Source organism: Mytilus edulis, chromosome 7 (assembly GCF_963676685.1).
Source record: "Mytilus edulis chromosome 7, xbMytEdul2.2, whole genome shotgun sequence".
NCBI classification, from domain to species: Eukaryota; Metazoa; Mollusca; class Bivalvia; order Mytilida; family Mytilidae; genus Mytilus; species Mytilus edulis.
This window is the reverse complement of record NC_092350.1, coordinates 63,514,476-63,534,880: the sequence shown is the minus strand read 5'-3', so window position 1 is coordinate 63,534,880 and position 20,405 is coordinate 63,514,476. Positions and strand designations below refer to the sequence as shown.

The window sequence follows — 20,405 nt, the reverse complement described above, 5'->3', positions numbered from 1 at the left end:
GTATCAGGATTTCAATTTTCTACGCCAGACGCGGGTTTCGTGTAGTAGATGATTTTTTGTTATTAGTTGTTAGTGGCTTTGAACTAGCTGCCAGTAACTTCAAGTACTCTTAGATCTGTACTGAGTGTCTTTTTGTTGTTGGAGTTTACAAGTACTCGACCACGTCCACTCTGTGTTTTTGTTAGATGCACTTCTTGTACATGTATCCATCTGATGAGTTAAGCCTTTTTCAACGGATTGTTATAATTCGTTCTTATGTTGTACTTTTGAACCACTTTCCCAGTTTAAGGGGGTACTGCTTAATGCTAACCCCCCCCCCTCCCCCCCCCCACACACACACACCACACACATTATATATATATGTGCCTTTCGGTTACACGCCATTATTTCGACAGCCCATTAATCCGACAGCCCATTGGTCCGACAACCCATTAGTCCGACAACCCAATAGTCCGACAACCTATTGCTCCGAGAGCCTAATAATCCGACAACCCATAAGTCCGACACTTATCAGGGTATCAGGGCAAAATAGAATGCGTCTGTTTGTATTATCCCCCGGGATGGGGTTACTGACTATCCTTTCGGGTATAACTGTGCCGATAGCAATTGCCAAATCATACCCTGTTCTAACCAGACAACATTGAAAAACATACCCTGTTCAATACAAACTCAGAAAATGTATACCCTGTTCTAGACCGTATAATATAAGATGCAGTTCTAGACCCGGTTTCTAGATTGTATCTTCAACAGTTGAATAAGAAATCATGTTCTAGGCAAATACTTTTTTGTTAAAAAAAAAACAACCTGGTACCATCAGGGCATAAAAAGCGACCCTGTTCTAACCAAATAGCGAGCTAGGGATGATACCCCGCCCAAATATTTCGGTAAACACGAAGTTGTTGAGTTGTGAATCTGAAAAAAGCATCACACGATATAGCTGATTTCAATAAACCCCGGAAACCAAATTTCAAAAATCCATGTAATGTAGTTCATGAGAAAGATGCAACCAAAATATTCAAGGGACGGACGGACGAACTGACGGACTTACTGACGAATTGGCGAACAGTACCCCCTCCCCCCACTTACACACACACTTTTTTTTTAGAAGCAGCGGTATAATGATTTGGTCAACATTAAGACATAACAATACTAGTATGATATAATTATCTTTATAGCAGCATATGTAGCCTCAGTCAGAATCGGAGCCAAAACAAAATAGGAAAAAAACAACTACCACATTGATATCAACTAACAGTCAGTATCAAGACCTGTGCTTCATAATTCAAAAGAGCTAACAATATAATAAGATTTTTTCCCCATAAAAGTAAAGTTTTCTTGTGTTAACATCAAAACAAATTTCGAAGATTCATCATGTTTATTTAGATATGCTGAAAGAGTTCATCCCTGAAATATTATAAAGTGAGCATGCGATTGAAAAATGACGCTCATTCTCAACTTTATCAGCTGTACAATACGATTTTTTGAGAATCTGCCATTTTTAATTCCTAATGTAATGGGTGAGCACCGATTCTTAATTAACATATGAACTGCCTTTTTAAAAATCAATGATATCTAAATATTTTTCTTTTTGAAAACAATCTTTCAATGATATAAGTGTCAAGTTTGCCTTTGTCAGTGTTCATTGTTTGAAATTTTAAAAAGATGATACCAATATGTATATTTAACCAAAACACATAATTTACTAAGTTGTTGATTACAATTAGATAATTCAAGGATTTGTATTGTTATATGATATACTGAGACAAATATCCCACACGAAAAGAAGAATTGGAATCAAAATGGACAACCAAAAATAGTATAGAGAGCGGAGATGGTCTTTTTAGAGAAAATTTACCCATGCACATAAGACAGATGCATTTGCAAATCATGACCTGTTGGAATAATGAGCTGTCGGAATAATGGGCTGTCGGAGTAATGGGCTGTCGGAATAGTGGAATGTCGGAGTAATGGGCTGTCGGAATAGTGGGCTACGGAGTAATGGGCTGTCAGAATAATGGTTGTCGAACTAATGGGATGTCAGCATTGAGACACTACATTTGCGAATGTAAGTGTTAAATAAAGAATGCATCATCCATGTTGTCGCCATTTATATCACGTGCTGTTCGGTGTGAGCTAAGGTTGAGGCCGTACTTTCACAAATAACTGTTTTTTTAAACATTGTGACTTGCTTGGAGAGTTGTCTCATTAACACTCGTATCACATCTTCTTAATTATATCATGTTTATTAACATATCTTGACATTTATATTCAATTTGTTAATTGTTTTTTTCTTTTTCTTTTATTTCTAAGATTTTCAAGTTATAGTTATAAACGCAGAATCGACTAGTCGGCATTTTAGGAATTTAGATCTTAGTGCACTTCCACCTTTAATGCCTTATGTTACTGTTCTTCCACACATAGCTTTCGGTATATAACTACTGCAATAGTACTATTACTGTATGAATAAAAAAACAACAATTTTTACAAAGCCACAATGTACAATGTAGCACTAGATTCTTTACCAATAATATAAGATGTGTAGTAACATCGATGAGACAGCAACTAAACGACAACAAATACACAAAGGACTGTCAGGGACAGAACACAGTCTTCAACAATATAAGATGACAATATTGTAATCAAACAAATAATTACAGAACAGATTGGTATTGGTTTTCATTCATTATCTCGTACACAAGTTAAATGTAGGCCTTTATTTTTCTCGTTTGAATTGTTTTGCACATGTTAACTATACCACACCTTCTAATGTATAATATGCAATACAAAGGTTATCTGTAATGACGAGCGCAGTTCAACAATACTTTCCTCTTAAGATTTCTTTAAGAAATCTTCTACACTTTAATGAAATTTGAAATAGGGTGCGTATCATGGTTTACAGAATAGTGAATAAAGGGAAAACATATAAAGAAAAGAGAAAAATCGACCAAAAAGAATAGAGAATAATAGACAAGAAGCATAAAGAATACATTTGATTTGCCTTTTTGGTGTTTTAACCCTCTTACTGCGGGAAGGACATATGTGTCCTCCCCTGGCTTACTGCGGGAAGGACATATATGACATATATGTCCTTTGAGTAAAAAAAAAACGATTATTTTGTTCCCTTTCGTAATATTTCTAAAAAAACACCTATTCCTTCAATTATTGAATACATTTTATATATTTTATTCATCATGTGGTTATTATTTTTGTTGTTGTTTTCTTTTTACCTATCTTTTCATAAAACGTCATCATTACGTCATATATTATTTGACGTCATTCGACGTCGTAATTGATTTGACGGCATGATAGCGCTATCTAGAATGAACGATTTGTATGCTTTTATTGATAAGATAAAAAAGAATCATAGTATGAAACAGAAGGAAAAAAAAGCCAACATCAACAAATGATCATTAAGCAATACAAATAAAACTATTTGCTAATTGGTTTTAGTTCTTGTGCCCAACAATACATAAATATTTAAAACAAATGTCCTTATTAACTCTTTTAGATTTGGAGGGATACATATATATTAAGTCTTGAACTTGATGATTGCCTTGGTTTTCTTACTTCTTTAAAAAACAAGTTAATTAATCAACGAAAAGTCTACGTTGGTAAATAAGTCTACATTAATTTACTGACCCGAATTGTAAATTTGGCATAAAATAGCATTCTGCATTTAAATGTTTTTTATGCATTATTAGCTATTATAAACTCTAGTTTATGTGCAAAAATTGATAGATACTATGGAGTTATTGAAAACCCGTTAGGAGCAGGAATCAGCCAAATAATGAGAAAAGCCTTTACCGTCAGCTAAAGAAGGCCCCGACATGAAAAAAATGTAAAATTAACATAAAAACTAACGGCATAATTTATAACAATGTAGTTTATGAAAAACATATGAGACAGACATGATCCAACGACAACCACTGAATTACAGACTCATGACTTGGGACTTGGGACGTAAACAAGAGAGTGTGCTATCTTTATTTTTCCGGTCATTTTTTTTTGACGAGTGTTGTTACCGTTTGAAATATTTGCTGCTGAAAACTTATGTCTAACTTAATCTATTTTGTGTTATAGATTTTAGTATCCTGCCTTTCAACCTTTCAGAACAAGTGTTCTTATTATATTTATAATTTTATAACGCGTGGATTGTAATGACTCGAAGTTACACCACATTGGAACTGTATTTATACCAATACAAGATCAGAGTTTCAAATTTTTAACGGCAAATTTTGAAATTCCTTTACATTTATTCAATGAAGTAACACCATACGATGTTTAAATTTGAGACCAGTAAACATTTTTAAAACTCATATAATGATCTATCATGCTGATACTGAATAAGGTGCTTTAAACAAAAATCTATATGTTTTCCTTAGTATACTTCACGTGATATATCAGTTTGGGGGGGGGGGGGGGGGGGGGGGGGTAAAAATCGAAAGATGTAATAAAATAATAAAATATCTTTTCTAAATATGTGCAGATATTAGATTGAAGTACTCATATAAATTCGGAAGGGCCCTCTAATTATTTATTCTATAAATATATACATATTGATGTTTACAAATAGTATAAATATACCATTGAACAATAGTAATCAAAGAAATTAAGCAGTTATTAACGAAAATATTAGAACCGAACCTAAAAAACAAGAAACAGAAAAAACAAACATGTAAAAATATAGCTAATAGCGCACACCATCCACAGATTCCAACACCTGAATAAAAAATACAGGTATGCAAAGATATTACAGTTAAGAAGGGATTTTATGGTGGTAATTAGTAAGCATGCAGGTAAAAATGTGTGTTTGATTTGGATTCGTCAAGCATCAATGTGATATGATAATGAATATGACAAATGAAATATGATATGAATAGATATAAGAAGATGTGGTATGAGTGCCAATGAGACAACTCTCCATCCGAGTCACAATTTATAAAAGTAAACCATGATGGGTCAAAATACGTGCTTCAACACGGAGCCTTGGCTGACACCGAACAGCAAGCTATAAAGAACCCAAACAATTCTAGTGTAAAAAAAAAACGGAAAAACCAACGGTCTAATCTATATAAAAACGAGAAACGAGAAACACTTATGAACCACACCAACAAACGACAACTACTGGACATCAGTATAACTTAGAAAAGAATAAAAGTAGTAAACACAAAAAATATTTCAAGTGATGACACTAGCGTCGGTGCAACCATCATCTACACAGAAAAGGGAACAAGACGATTACAGTGTATCACTGATGGAGAATATTTACGGAGACAGGTCCATTTTATAGTATACATAGCAAAACATTTTACAGCATTGACATATTTTTGGCATCTTTAAACATTTCGATTAAAAAAAGGATATAAAGTGTGCATGTGTAATCACCATTAATCTTAAACGTGTCTTTCTTAAGAAATTAAGGCTGAATATAAATTGCGTCATAGTTAAGCCAATAAAATGGTTTTGTTTTTAGGTGTGGCGATATTTATGTTGGGGCACATACATTCTTTATAACATTATATCAACTTGAGTATAGTTAACCTAATAATACAGCACTATTTAACTCAGATTGGTTTGTATAACTTGCTAATCGTTTGACTTTTAAAAAGCTTGCCTATGCTTTGTTATACCAAAATATGAGAGCTTAGGGAGCTACCATTTGATTTTTATGGGGGGGCTAGGATGAAAAATTTTGTCCTGCATTTTTTTTTAGCTGTAATCTCTGTCCTGCCTTTTTATTTTTCACTCTGTTTGGTCCTGCTTTTTTTTTTTTTTTTTTTAGTTTATCCTGACTTTATTTTACCAAAATTGTCGTCCTGACTTTTTTTTTTGGCAATTGTCTTATCCTGCCTTTTTTTTTACTCAAAATTCCTGTCCTGCTAATTATTTTCAAATTTCACCCCCCCCCCCCCCCCCCCCCCATAAAAATCAAATGGTAGCTCCCTTACTTCTTACGAATCAAAAAAAAGTGCACAATCACTTGCTATTGAAACGGGGTGATACACAGTTTTTACATAAAGCACTAGCAACTGAAAGTTTCTGTAAATTTTGCGGAGATAACGCAGAATATTGTGCGCAATTCCTTTTATAATGTCCCCAATATAAAAACCTTCGGGAGAATTCATGTTTGAGTTTTCAAAAATTGGTTAAAGTAAATGTTATCAAATCAGTATCATATGTAATTAATCAAAATAAAATGGCTGATGCCAACCAAATTTGTAAATATATAAGACAAGCATTTTGAATATAAAAAAGGAGATGTCAGATGTGGTATGATTGGCAATAAGACAACTATCCACCAAAGTTCAAATGAAGTGGATATAAGTAGTACATTGTAATAACAGGCAACCGTACGGTCATTAAATTAACAATGAGAAAACCACAATTCAAAGTTCAAAACAATGCTTAGTGTCAGTTAGTCTACCAAAAATAAATAAAGAACTATACAAAAAATAGACTTTTAGTTATAGATACAGCATATAATAAATTTTCTCTTATTTTGCATTATGTTTTATTTACATTACTTGTCATGTTGTATATGTCATGTTTGTTGAAGTACACTTGGAATACGAAATACCATCTTTTTTTTTAATATGTGCTTTATCCAATGAAATGTTTGATTTGATCTAAGATGACCAACCAAAAATAAGTAAATCTGACTTAAAATTTTGTAAAGTATAGTGCTGTTTTGCAAAAACTGAAAGTTTTCTTCAAAACACTGCAAAGTGCTTGACTAATTGAATAGCGCAAAACTTCCTTAGGACGTGACGGGATCATCATTATGACGTTACGTTATGTCATGTAAATAACGTTATTTTTTGAAAAAAATAAACATCTATACTTTATGTTTCGTAATTCTTCAATTATTTGAGTTAACATGCTGTTATACAAGACTGAATAACAATTTACTGTTTTTGGTATTTTTTACTGAAATTGACCCGTTTCTGGGCAATATTTTGAAATTTCGCTACGCAGCAAGAGGGTTAATGCCACTTTTACGCGCCACTTTTGGCTATTTTGTGGCAGCCAGTTTTTATTGGTGAAGGAAGACGGAGTTCCCGGAGAAAACCACAGACCTTCGATAGGAAAACTGGCAATCCTAGTCAATTAAGATCGGAGTCGAGAAATATGGCTTAAAAAAGAACACAAATAAAAGACATCCAGACCCTCATGCAAATTAAGTGTTAACTACTTCAGTTTAACATGATGATCAATTATTTGACAAAAAGACATATATTATACACCGTCTTATAGAACAGTTGCACTCCATGGTATTCTTTCGTAGTCTGAATTATAATTTATGTGTACCTTTGGTTAACATTTTTCTTCTATCATTTGGACTCTGATTTCCATCTGTACTCGATTTTTGGGTTTTGGATGTCTTATTTTATTTGTCGTTCTTTTCATTCCTAAAATCTATAAAGTTTTCATTTGATCTCATTACTAGTTATTTTTCGACATCTCATACGTGCCTAATGTATATTATCGTATTAAGAAACCGCAAATTTAGAGGTCTAAAAATTTATTTTGCTAAAATAAAAAAATAAAAACCAACAAAAACAATTACAAGTGTGAAAAGTTAACTTGGTGTACATCTATTTACCATTTAACAATAGTTATTTAATCATATAAACATGGAAAAAAGTATTGCAACACCAAATTGAAATTCAAATAAAAAAAAAACACTCTTTATTTTTTTTTTGATATAATTTGTTGAAATAGAACTAGTTAAGCATTGTTAAAATATCACCTGAGTTTAATAAAAAGAAGTCAAATATTTATAAAGTTGAATTCTTTGATTCGTCATGCCATCTAACAAATTGGACCTTCTTATTAAAGTAAATGTATTACAAATACGTAATAAATGGATTAGTATAATAGACAAGGAGTTGTTTATTCTGAAGTTAATAATATTTTAGAAATGAAATTTGAAATGCAATATTTAGACTTTACTATTATTTACAAACATTAATTATATGCATGCCAATATTAAACAAGAGTGCACGCACTGAAATGTCTCGCCTTTTTTACTTATCATTGATATTATGTTGATAGTCCTACATATAAAGCTGTATTACAACTGTCACACTAACTCAATGTTAACAAAAAAAACTTAAAATTGAGCAATGAACTATGCAATTGAGGTCAAGGCCAGATAAACCGATGCCAGGCATACATGTACATCTTATAATTCTTCCATACAACAAATAAAATTGACCTATTACTTATATTTTAAGAAAAAAAAAGGACCTAAACACAAAAACCTGTCCGATGAACTGTAAAAACTACGTCAAGGTCAAGTAAAACCTGCGCAACTGACATATAAATCATAACATATTTCCATACACCAAATAAAGTTGACCTATTGCATATAGTACTAGAAAAAAAACTAGAACTCCCAAACTTAACTTTACCACTGAACCATGAAAATGAGGTCAAGGTCAGATGACACCGGACAGCTAGACACGTACACCTTACAGTCATTCCATACACTAAATGTAGTACACCCATCGCATACAGTATAACCTTCCAAAATATAAAGCTTTTTTAAGAACTGATCTAACGCCGCCGCCGTCGGGTCACTATCTGTAGTCGAGCTTTCTGCGACAAAAATCGCAGGCTTGACAAAAAATACGCTATGAAGATCATATAAACAAAATGTTACGAAATTTAGCTTTCAAAATAGTATGCAAGTCATTAACTAAATAGGTATGTAAACACCTAGTTTTAATTTTCGAAAATAATGACCTAATAACCATCAGTAAAAGCCTAAACATAATGCATGGGTACATGTATGTCATGGATATGTCATCATTAAAAAAAATCAAACAGTTCAACTTGTAAGTAAATGACTTGGTTATATAAAAAAGTTGACACTTCAAATGCATTGATCCTATTTCCTTAAGTTCATTCATCAGATACTTTCAAATGCAACAAAGATATATAGATATTATATGTTTGTTTTTGGGCTGAAAAAAGATGTTAGTAAATTGTTTTTAATTTGAATTCTTGTACATAGGTATTTACCTATTTAGCCATTTACAATGTTTTTCGCAGAAGTGATAGTCCTTAATTCAGCAATAGCAGCTTTTGTTTACTTTCTGTCAATCGTAATTTTTACCCAAAAAAAACCCAACAAAAATCGATATATATGAACCTCAAATTTTATTTGGATATATTTGAAAACTGAATACTCATTTTTGAAATTGTCATCTTTTCCCGCTAAATAAATTTGCCCCCTGTGTTCAATACATGTAACTCAGTATTTTCCAATTTTCTCCGATTCTGTTAATGATATGCATTTGATTTGTAAATGAATGTTTTTCATTTGATAAGGTATCAATTTTTCATATTTATTATATTTAATGATAAATTGGAGTTTAAACTTGCGTATCTTTTCTTTTGTTGACTGGTATATACTAATTTACATTAACAAAATGTACTTACTTCCCTTTAATATGGCTATTTGTAATTTTTTCAAATAAACATAATTGAAAATATGTTTAGTAAATCAAGTTATAAAAGTAAACAGACGCTAAAAAATCATCATGCAGATGGTAGCAACATGACACGAAGTTTCTTCAGGAAAATTAAACTGCAAGAAATCAATTGTAAAAATACCGAAGCATACAAAATATTGTTTGAAATATAGTGTTTCACGTCACCTTATTGAATTTGCTCCTCCCCTAATGAAGTATAACTGAAGGTGAGGATGCCGACCTTTCCCACATACTGGTGGTCAGTGGTGTTCTCCTGGATATACTGTGTTAACTCACAGCGGAGTAGAACATAAGCATCGCCTCAGCCAGACACACACTACAACTTTGGGAATAGACCTGTTGGGTTGTAAAAATGCCCAAAATAATGTCAACGGAAAGGTGACATTTCAGTCTATGGGTGAATGAGAGAGTGAGTGGATGAATGAGAGAGTGAGTGGGTGCATGAGAGAGTGAGTGGGTGCATGAGAGAGTGAATGAGTGGGTGAATAATAGAGTGAGTGGTTGAGTGAATGAGAGAGTGAGTGGGGGTGAATGAGAGAGTGAGTGGGGGTGAATGAGAGAGTGATAGTGAATGAGAGAGTGAGAATGAGAGAGTGAATGGGTGAATGAGTGGGTGAGAATGAGAGAGTGAGAGACTGAGTGGGTGAGAATGAGAGAGTGAGTGAGTGAGTGAGTGAGAATGAGAATGAGAGAGTGAGTGGGTGAGAATAAGGTGAATGACAGAGTGGGTGAATGAGAGAGAGAGAGAGTTAGTGGGTGAAAGAAAGAGTAAGCGGGTGAAAGAAAGAGTGAGTGGGTGAATGTGTGAGTGGGAGTTGGTGAATGAGACAGTGAGGGAATGAGAGAATGAGTGAGTGGGTGAATGAGAAAGTGAGTGAGTGGGTGAATGAGAAAGTGAGTGAGTGGGTGAGTGTGAGTGGTAGAATGAGAGTGTGAGTGGGTGAGTGGGTGAATTGAGAGAGTGAATGAGTGGTTGAATGAGAGAGTGAATGAGAGAATAGTGCGTGGGTGAATGAGAAGTGATTGGGTGAATGAGAGTGTGCGTTGATGAGAGAGTGCGTGAAAGAGAGATTGTGGTGTGCGAGAATGAGAGTGAATGAAAGAAAGCGAGTTAAACATGCCTACCACAATGAGTGGATAAATGATGAAATTAAGGAGGGCATGAAAAAAACTGCATTATTATCATAAGAAAAAAGATACATATAACTATAAATTTTTGTGAAACAAGGTTCAATACCTAATAGAAAATTCAAGCAAAATTTAATACTGATGTTTTTAACCATGAAAAAAGGCAACAGTAGTATACCGCTGTTCAAAACTCATAAATCGATGGAAAAAAAATCGGGGTAACAAACTAAAACTGAGGGAAACGCATTAAATATTAGAGGAGAATGACGACACAACATTATAATGTTACACACACAGAAACGAACTAAGCATTAGACAAAATTCGACGAGAATAACAAATATAACATCAAAACATCATAATATCTAATAAAATTTGTAGATTTAGCTAACAGAGTCCTTATATTTGTATAAAGTAACATTCGTTTATATCGAAAATTGTTTTAACGTTGAATAAGCTACAATTAAAAATTGCTTGCTAGTCCCTCTCTGTGATTACCATTAGATAACTCTGGTTCATTTCCCAATCAATATATCGTCAAGGGAAGATACAGAGTTCTATTTTCATTCATAGTCTTTTTTTCAAAAATGGTGAACGGTTCTTTATATTGGTATGTAATCATTTTAAACGTTTCAAATTTATGAAATTATATTCGTACATCAATGTTTTTCATACACCAATAACAAAAAACTGGAATATATTGAATTGATACATTTTGTAATTATTCAAAATTATATCAGAAACCTAAACCTAATTATAAAATAATAAACCTGTTAAAGGGAGACAATACTTGCATAACTGTTTCGAATTGGCACATAATACAACGGAATGTCACTCTTGCATACAAATGGCACATCGATATATTAATTAACTGTGCAATCGTGCTCCACCTTCAATGATGATTCTAAATTATAAATGTAGCCAAAAGTTGTTAATCTATAAATAGTGAAGACTAATGAACGCTAACCCACCGTAAAAATATTTCTTCACAATTTTTTAAAACTTCCTCAGAAAAATGCTCGAGCCACTTGACTTTCATAGCTCATAATTAACGTTTTTACACAATATTTGAATAAAGTAGTTAAAGATTATTCGCTTCTCAAAGTGTAAGACGCAATAAAAATCGTATGCTTGCACCATCTTACCAAAATACGGATTTAATTAAGTCCTGAACATTTCGACATTTCTTCGTTTATTTTTTATCAAAACCGGTTTTAAACAAAATTTTTTAATCACAAGTACGTTAAGATCCGACTAAAAACTTATTTCCCGATATGGTCAGGTAAATTTGCTAAATCACGTATTCTAATGAAGAATGATAAATAAACAAACAACAAGTTTATGATTTTTGAAAAATAATAAGAAATTATTAGAATTAATAGTAAGAATACTTCACGAACAGCGTGTGCAGAAGGTTTAAAAGCAGCTGTAAAGTTTCATTTTCAGAAAAATGTACCTTTTAATTAACATAATCATTAATGTTGAATAACTTAAAAGAAACATGTTATGTCAAATTAAGTTTATTTTAAATTTCACTCTGCCACTTTCGTTGTGCTGTTCGTTTACTCGCGGTTTTCCATCGGTATATCGAAAAAATTACCACAAAAGAGTAAGTAACGGTGGTCAAGCATTGCTATTGGATCGTGAAAGATCTGGTATCGGAACATGAAAGCAATTAAATACAATTCAACTTCAAATAAAATATACATATTTTCTGATTCTGACAGTGCTACATCTATCCTAGAAGTGATTCTGACAATGTTATTTTCGAACTGAGTCTGACAGTGCTATCCTAGATCTAGAACTGGTTCTGACGGTGCTTCCTTAGAACTGAGTCTGACAGTGTTACTCTAGAACTGATTCTGATAGTGTTACCCTAGAACTGATTCTGACAGTACTTACCTAGAACTGAGTCTGACAGTGTTGCCCTAGAACTGATTCTGAGAGTTCTTACCTAGAACTGAGTCTGACAGTGCTACCCTAGAACTTATTCGGACAGTGCTACCCTAGAACTGAGTCTGACAGTGCCACCAAAGAACTGATTCTGACAGTGCTACCTTAGAACTGATTCTGACAGTGTTACCCTAGAACTGATTCTGTCAATGTTTCTCTAGAACTGATTCTGAAAGTCCTACACTAGAACTAAGTCTGACAGTGCTACCTTTGAACTGAGGTTTGATTGCGCATGTCTGAAAGGAAACAAACGTTTTTTGAAGCTCCGATAAAAGATATGACTTGTGATTTTCTCAGGAAAACAGCTTCCATGTGTGACTTTAACATGATTGAGTGCCTTTGGTTCAGTGTTTGTACGTTACGGACATCAACTATATAAATTTTGAATCATATTTAACGTAAAACTAAGATGTGACATTGAACAGGTATAATGTTTTAATAGTACCATTCGAGGGCACCTTTTAAAAATAAACAAACAAACATTCCGATGATGATATAGACTATGTTACTCGAGTGTCCGTCATTAAAAATCAAACTTGAGATATAATATATTTGTGTCCTATACTGATTCCATAAATACAAAAAAGCGAAGACGTAGAAACTCAGCCAGGCTATCCCCCCAAAATACACAGATTGCCATAAACAAAAATTTTACCAGAAGTACTGACCTTGATAGCTCTACTGATAGCATGGTAGCTACCAACCAACAACCCATGATTGTGACAGTGATATCACAAAAATAGCTGTATCAGTTAAGCAAATGTCGACTGATGAATTCAAAGTCCTTATTGAAGAAAAACAGAGGCCTATTCTCTTTGAACTAGCCGAAATTTTATTTTGACAGTGCTATCTTAGAACTGGTTCTGACAGTGTTACCCTGGAACCCAGTCTGACAGTGCTACACTAGAACTGATTCTGATAGTGTAACCCTAGATCTGATTCTGATAGTGTTACCCTAGAACTACTTCTGACAGTGCTACCTTAGAACTGATTCTGACAGTGCTACAAAAAATGTACCCTAGAACTGATTCTGACAGTGCTATTCTTAGATATCAGTCTGATAGTGCTGCACTAGATCCGAGTCTGTCAGTGCTATACTAGAACTGATTATGACAGTGCTACCCTAGAACTGATTCTGACAGATATTCTGTATAGTCTGATAGAAAACACATATTTTTCGATATATATGCAACTTACATCCTTCACTTAAATTCATTGGTTAGTTTTTCATTAAACCTTTTTTTTTCAAATCAGCTTGATCTAGAGACGTAATTAATAATCGTAACCGTAAATGATTTCTTTGTTCAACGTGATTGATACATGTGATATGCATATAACCTTTTTTAATTGGACGTTACAAAACATAGGCTGAACATTAATTTTTGGAGAGAAATAAACACAGAAAGGATTTATAGGTAGCAAAGAACGTTATAACAGAAAGAAAACAAAATTTGCTATTTTTTTTAATTGTTTTATATTGATTTTCAAGGCAAACTTTAAGGTACAAATCACACAATTTTAAGAGGTGTAACTTTAATCTAACCAGAAAGTATCAAAGTTAGTGAAAGTATATAATCATTTTAGTCACACAAAAATTACAGACAATAGGACTGTATGTATCTTGTACCTCGTGTTTCTGAAATTCTTGTGAGTTGCGTATGCGTCTTTGAGATGTTTTTGACACAGACAAACAGACAGACAATCGTACATGCACAAAACTCAACATAGAGATCTAAAGACTAAGCAACACGAACCCCACCAAAAATAGAGATGATCCCATGTGACCCGGAAGGGTAAGCAAATCCTGCTCCACATGTGGCACCAGTCGTGTTGCTCATGTTAGTACAAACCCGGTAAATAGTCGAATTCGGTAGGTCACATTCGGTATAGTAATGTTCACAGTAAACTTATTAAATGATTTCTGTAAAATGAATCAGAAAAAGCGTGATCTATGAACAAAAACAAATCCCTGAAGATCTCCGTAAAATGAAAAACAAAAGGCATACTTTATATGCAAAAGCAAACTTCAAGATCACGTTCTTTTACACGATTTCCTATTGCTGTAAGAGTAAGGTAAAATACAGGATAATCAACATACATAATGAATGACTTCGACTTCACGATACTGTAATATCTTCTAAATAGAAGAGATGTGTTGTTAATTTTCATTAGGCACCTTTTTTACCCTCTTATAGTTTATATATTTCACAACTCGTTTCCTATACACATGTCTCTAGTGACGTGTTAGAGATTGTTATGATATTGTAATTATTGTATTTATTTATGTTGGCCTAATTTGTGTTGTATGGCCTGATAGTTGTTTACAGAATAATCTTAGAATTGTGCAGTTTAGAAATCACTGGAACAATTACAGAATGATTGGAACTTTCCAGAATGATCCTAATAAAAGATGCGTTATATAAACTTCTACATTTTACTAGAAACTTCCATTGTAACTTTCTAGGATGTTCCAGTATAGATTGTTCTAGAATTTTCCTTGACAATTATATATATACAGACACTAAAGTTAAACACTCACTCTTATTCTTGGATTTGGACTTAGACATCGATAGACATTAATATTCATAGCATTTGGATTGACATTTTTATTCTGCAAACAACATCATACTAGATTGTGACCGTAATATTCAGATTGGATTCCGAAAGATATCCGGATACAGACAAAGATAAAAGATTGGACTCATATTTTGACAGTTAAGTTGACAGTAATATTTGTGTAATACTTCTTGTAAACTTTTGTATAATAAATATTGTTAAATTTTATTATTGATTTGTGTCTTTTGTTGGCTACAATTTAAAGGCGATTTCTGGCCGTAACAGAAATTGGGGTCTCGTCCGGGATACTGAAAATATCTTATTCAAAATTTATTCAGTATTTTTATTATAACTAGCCAACAAAATTCTACAAAATGGCATTTGATGCCGGTAATTTTTTGAAAACGCCTGACCTGGAGGGGTTTGATAATTTAAAGAAAGAGGAATTAGTGTTGCTTGCTAAACATCTGAAATTAGATTTTAAAGTATCCATGAGAAAACAAATTATAAAAAATTTGGTAATAGACAAATTAGTTGACGCAGAAATTTTAGGAGAAGAGGCTCTTGAACTTAAGGTCGAAACTGTTGACGCTTTTAAATTAAAACAGCTTGAATTAGAACATAAACTTAAAATAAAAGAACTTGACATGAAGGAAAGATTGGAAATGGATAAAAAAGAAAAAGAAGATGAATTTAAATTAAAAGAACTGGAAATGAAGGAGAAGGAGAAATTAAAAGAACTTGAAATGAGGGAAAGGCTAGAAATGGAGAAAATGAAAATTGAAATGGTCAAAGAAGAAAACAACACTAAAATCCAGCCCAAATCATAATATTTTGATGCAGCAAAAAATATACGTTTGGTTCCCAGATTTTGTGAAAAAACAGTAGATAAATATTTTCCACAGTTTGAGAAAATTGCTCATAATTTGAATTGGCCAAAGCCATATTGGACTACAATGCTACAAAGTGTTTTTGAGGGTAAGGCCGCTGAAATATACTCCGCACTTCCATCAGAAAAAAGTTCTGATTATGACACGGTGAAACAGGAAGTTTTGAAAGCTTATGAGCTAGTACCAGAAGCATATAGACAGAAATTTAGATCTTATAAAAAGTTTCGCAAACCTATGTGGAATTTGCTCGGGAAAAAGAAGATCTATTTGATAAATGGCTTACTTCAAAGAAAACAGATAACAATTATGATAACCTAAGACAATTGATGTTATTAGAAGAGTTCAAACAATGTGTTCATTTAGACTTAAAAACACATTTAGACGACAAAACTGTTGGGACAATACATGATGCAGCTGTAATTTCAGATAATTATACCCTTTCGCATAAAAGAAGTTTCAAGGGTCAAAATGTTAATAATTCAAGTGGAAATTACAAAAATCAAAGCACTGAGCGTACTAATAGTAAGCCTGTTGCACAGAATAAGAGTCAGTCCAGTTTTAATATGTCTAGTCCAAAATTTGATACTTTTGAGAAGAAGTCACTGATTTGTGCTTATTGTAAGAAGAAAGGTCACCTGATGGCTGATTGTTTTAGACTCCAGAAGAAGAATGATCGAGATAATAAGCCGAAGTCCAGTGCGTGTACGACACCTTATATTACCAGTACGTTGGAACGTCCTGCGAGTCAGGCTCTTAAGTCCAGTTTTTGTGATTACATGGAGGAATATAAACCCTTTATGTCTGATGGGTTTGTTTCTATTGTTGATGATACCACTCTTCAGCCTATTAAGATTTTACGGGACACTGGAGCTTCTCAGTCTTTATTGTTAGAAGGTGTGTTGCCTTTGTCCGAGAAGACTTCTGTTGGTGCCTCCGTTTTGTTACAAGGTGTAGAGTTAGGTTGTATAGATGTTCCTCTCCATCGTATTTATCTGAAGTCAGATTTGATAACTGGACCAGTTATTGTAGGTGTTCGTCCTAATCTCCCTGTAGAGGGTGTTACATTATTGCTAGGAAATGATCTAGCTAGGAACAAAGTGGTTGCTGAACCAATTGTTACCAGTGAACCAGTGGTGGATGTTAAATCACCTGAAGATTATGCTGAATTGTATCCAGCTTGTGTTGTTACTAGAGCGATGGCTAGAAAACAACAAGATGAGAATTTGCAAGAAGACCAGTTTGATTACATGGACCTCTCTGACACTTTCCTAGCTGACATTGAAGGTCCTGGTAGCTCAGGAAAGGCCATAATAAGACCACCTAGTGTTAACAAGAATGTTATTATGCCATGGCCAAACGTAAACAGCCATTCATTAAATAAAAAGAACCTTTTCGAAGAACAAAATAAAGACCCTGAGGTTCTTCAGCTCCGCAAGAGGGCTCAACCACAGGAAGAAGCAGACAAAGTGGCCGAATGCTATTACCATCAGGACGGCATTTTAATGAGGAAGTGGAGGCCTCCTGATGCTACCCCAGAGGAGGAATGGAGAGTGGTATACCAAGTGGTGGTGCCTAAAGTTTATAGGCAAGAAATTATTGGTCTTGCCCATGACACCCCCTTGGCTGGACACTTAGGTATAAGGAAGACTTGCCTTAAGATCTTGCAGCATTTCTACTGGCCCAGACTTCGAAATGATGTGGCAGAATACTGCAAATCATGCCATATATGCCAGGTTGTTGGTAAGCCTAACCAGAAAATACCACCAGCACCACTTCTGCCTATTCCAGCCTTTGACGAACCTTTCAGCAGAGTTCTAATTGACTGCGTTGGACCTTTACCAAAGACCAAAACTGGAAATGCGTATTTATTGACAATCATGTGTACATCCACACGCTTTCCTGAGGCTATTCCGCTAAGAAATATCAAGACACCTACTATTGTCAAAGCTCTTATCAAATTTTTCACATTAGTAGGACTTCCTAAGTTTATACAGTCCGACCAGGGATCAAATTTCATATCAGGTTTATTTCAGCAAGTCGTGTACCAGTTAGGGATTGCTCAGTATAGATCAAGTGCGTACCATCCAGAATCTCAAGATGCCTTAGAACGTTTTCATCAAACATTGAAGAACATGATTAGAACTTTTTGTCTTCAATTTGACAGAGACTGGGATGATGGAGTTCACTTTCTACTTTTTGCAGTCCGAGAGGCTGTTCAAGAATCCCTTGGATTTAGTCCCTTTGAGTTGGTATTTGGCCATACTGTAAGGGGACCGTTAAAATTGATTAAGGAAAAGTGGCTTACTGAACATACTGACTTGAATCTTTTAGACTATGTATCTAGATTTAAAGAAAAAATGTATACTGCTTGTCAAATTGTTCAGAAAAACTTAAAAAATGTACAGAACAAGATGAAAATATGGTATGATAAAGATGCCAGGGACAGAGTTTTTGAGCCTGGTGATAGGGTACTTGTATTTTTGCCAGTCCCTTGACATCCTTTACAGGCTAAATATTGTGGTCCTTATACAATAGAGAGTAAAATCAATGATTTGATTTATATTGTAAAAACTCCAGGTCGGCGTAAACAAAACAGAGTGTGTCATATTAATATGTCAAAACCATATTTTGAGCGTACTAATGAATGTGAAAGTAAACCAGTTGCCACTTTAGGCATGGTTAAATTTAAGAACAATCATGACAAACCAGATGTAATTGAACCACCTTTTAGTTGTAAAACTATGGAACAGACAGTTAGATTGAAAAATTCAGAAATTTTGTCAAATTTAGATTCAAAACTTGCACATCTGTCTTTTGATTGTAGAGAAGAAATAAAAGCTTTGGTATTTTCTTTTAAAAATCTTTTTCCAGATGTGCCAAACAAAACCACTGCTGTTTGTCATGATGTTGATGTAGGAGATGCTTCTCCAATTAAGCAACATCCTTACCGGCTCAATCCACTCAAACTTGAAGCTATGAGAAAAGAAATTAAATATATGCTTGACAATGATATTATTAAGCCGAGTAACAGTGAATGGAGCTCTCCTTGTCTCCTTGTGCCAAAACCAGATAAAACCTTTCGTTTCGTGACTGATTTCAGAAAAGTAAATTCAGTCTCAAAATCTGATTGCTATCCGATTCCAAGGATAGACGATTGTATTGACAACATTGGTCAAGCAAAATTTGTGAGCAAATTTGATTTGTTGAAAGGTTATTGGCAAGTTCCATTGACACAGAGAGCTCGTGAAATATCAGCTTTTGTTACACCAGATGGCTTATTTCAATATACTGTAATGCCGTTTGGCATGAAAAGTGCACCAGCTACATTTCAAAGAATGATCAATAATGTTATAAAAGATTTAAACTGTTGTTATGCTTATATTGATGATCTAATTGTATGTAGTGATAGCTGGGAACAGCATTTAACACATTTGTATGATACTTTTGATAGATTGTCACAATCAAATTTGACTGTTAATCTTGGTAAAAGTGAATTTTGTCAGGCCACTGTTGATTATTTAGGGCATACAGTTGGCCAAGGTCAAGTGAAACCTATTATGGCTAAAGTGGAAGCTATTTCCAAATTTCCTCCTCCTACTAATAGAAAACAACTTATGAGATATTTAGGCATGATTGGATTTTACAGAAAATTTTGTTCAAATTTTGCTACTGTGGTTCAACCACTGACTCATCTTTTACGAAAAGATTCTAAATTTATCTGGAGTGAAAATTGTCAAAACGCTTTTGAAAATAGCAAATCACTTTTAATTAATAGTCCAGTTCTGATTACTCCAGACTTTGAAAAACAATTTAAACTTGCCGTTGATGCAAGCGATGTAGGAATTGGAGCTGTTTTATACCAAGAGACAAATGATAATGTTGAGAAACCTATATCATATTTTTCTAAGAAATTAGATAAACATCAGAAAAATTATTCAACTATTGAAAAAGAGTGTTTTGCAATGTTGTCAGCACTTCAACATTTTGATGTATATTTGAATCCCACTGTATATCCTATTCTTGTTTGTACTGATCATAATCCTCTCACCTTCATACATAAAATGAGAAACAAGAATCAGAGGTTAACTAGGTGGAGTTTATTGTTAAAGGAATATGATGTTATTGTAAAACATATTAAGGGTAAAGATAATGTAATAGCAGATGCTTTATCTAGAGCTTATTAAATCACTTTGTATATATTATGTATTTTTGTTCATATTATTCATGATAAGTTTTTGTTACACTAAAACTTCTTTTAAGGAGGGAGGTGTTATGATATTGTAATTATTGTATTTATTTATGTTGGCCTAATTTGTGTTGTATGGCCTGATAGTTGTTTACAGAATAATCTTAGAACTGTGCAGTTTAGAAATCACTGGA

At 33.7% G+C, this 20,405-nt stretch overlaps 1 protein-coding gene across 1 annotated transcript; it reads left to right on the top strand.

Annotated features, from left to right (window-relative positions):
- The first annotated feature begins 10,346 nt into the window (after positions 1-10,346).
- LOC139483318 (chromatin assembly factor 1 subunit A-like) lies at positions 10,347-15,965 on the top strand. The gene is made up of 3 exons (XM_071267346.1): positions 10,347-10,406; positions 13,528-13,660; positions 15,661-15,965. Exons 1-3 carry the CDS (start codon positions 10,347-10,349, stop codon positions 15,963-15,965), a joined length of 498 nt encoding a protein of 165 aa, XP_071123447.1.
- Positions 15,966-20,405: the final 4,440 nt, after the last annotated feature.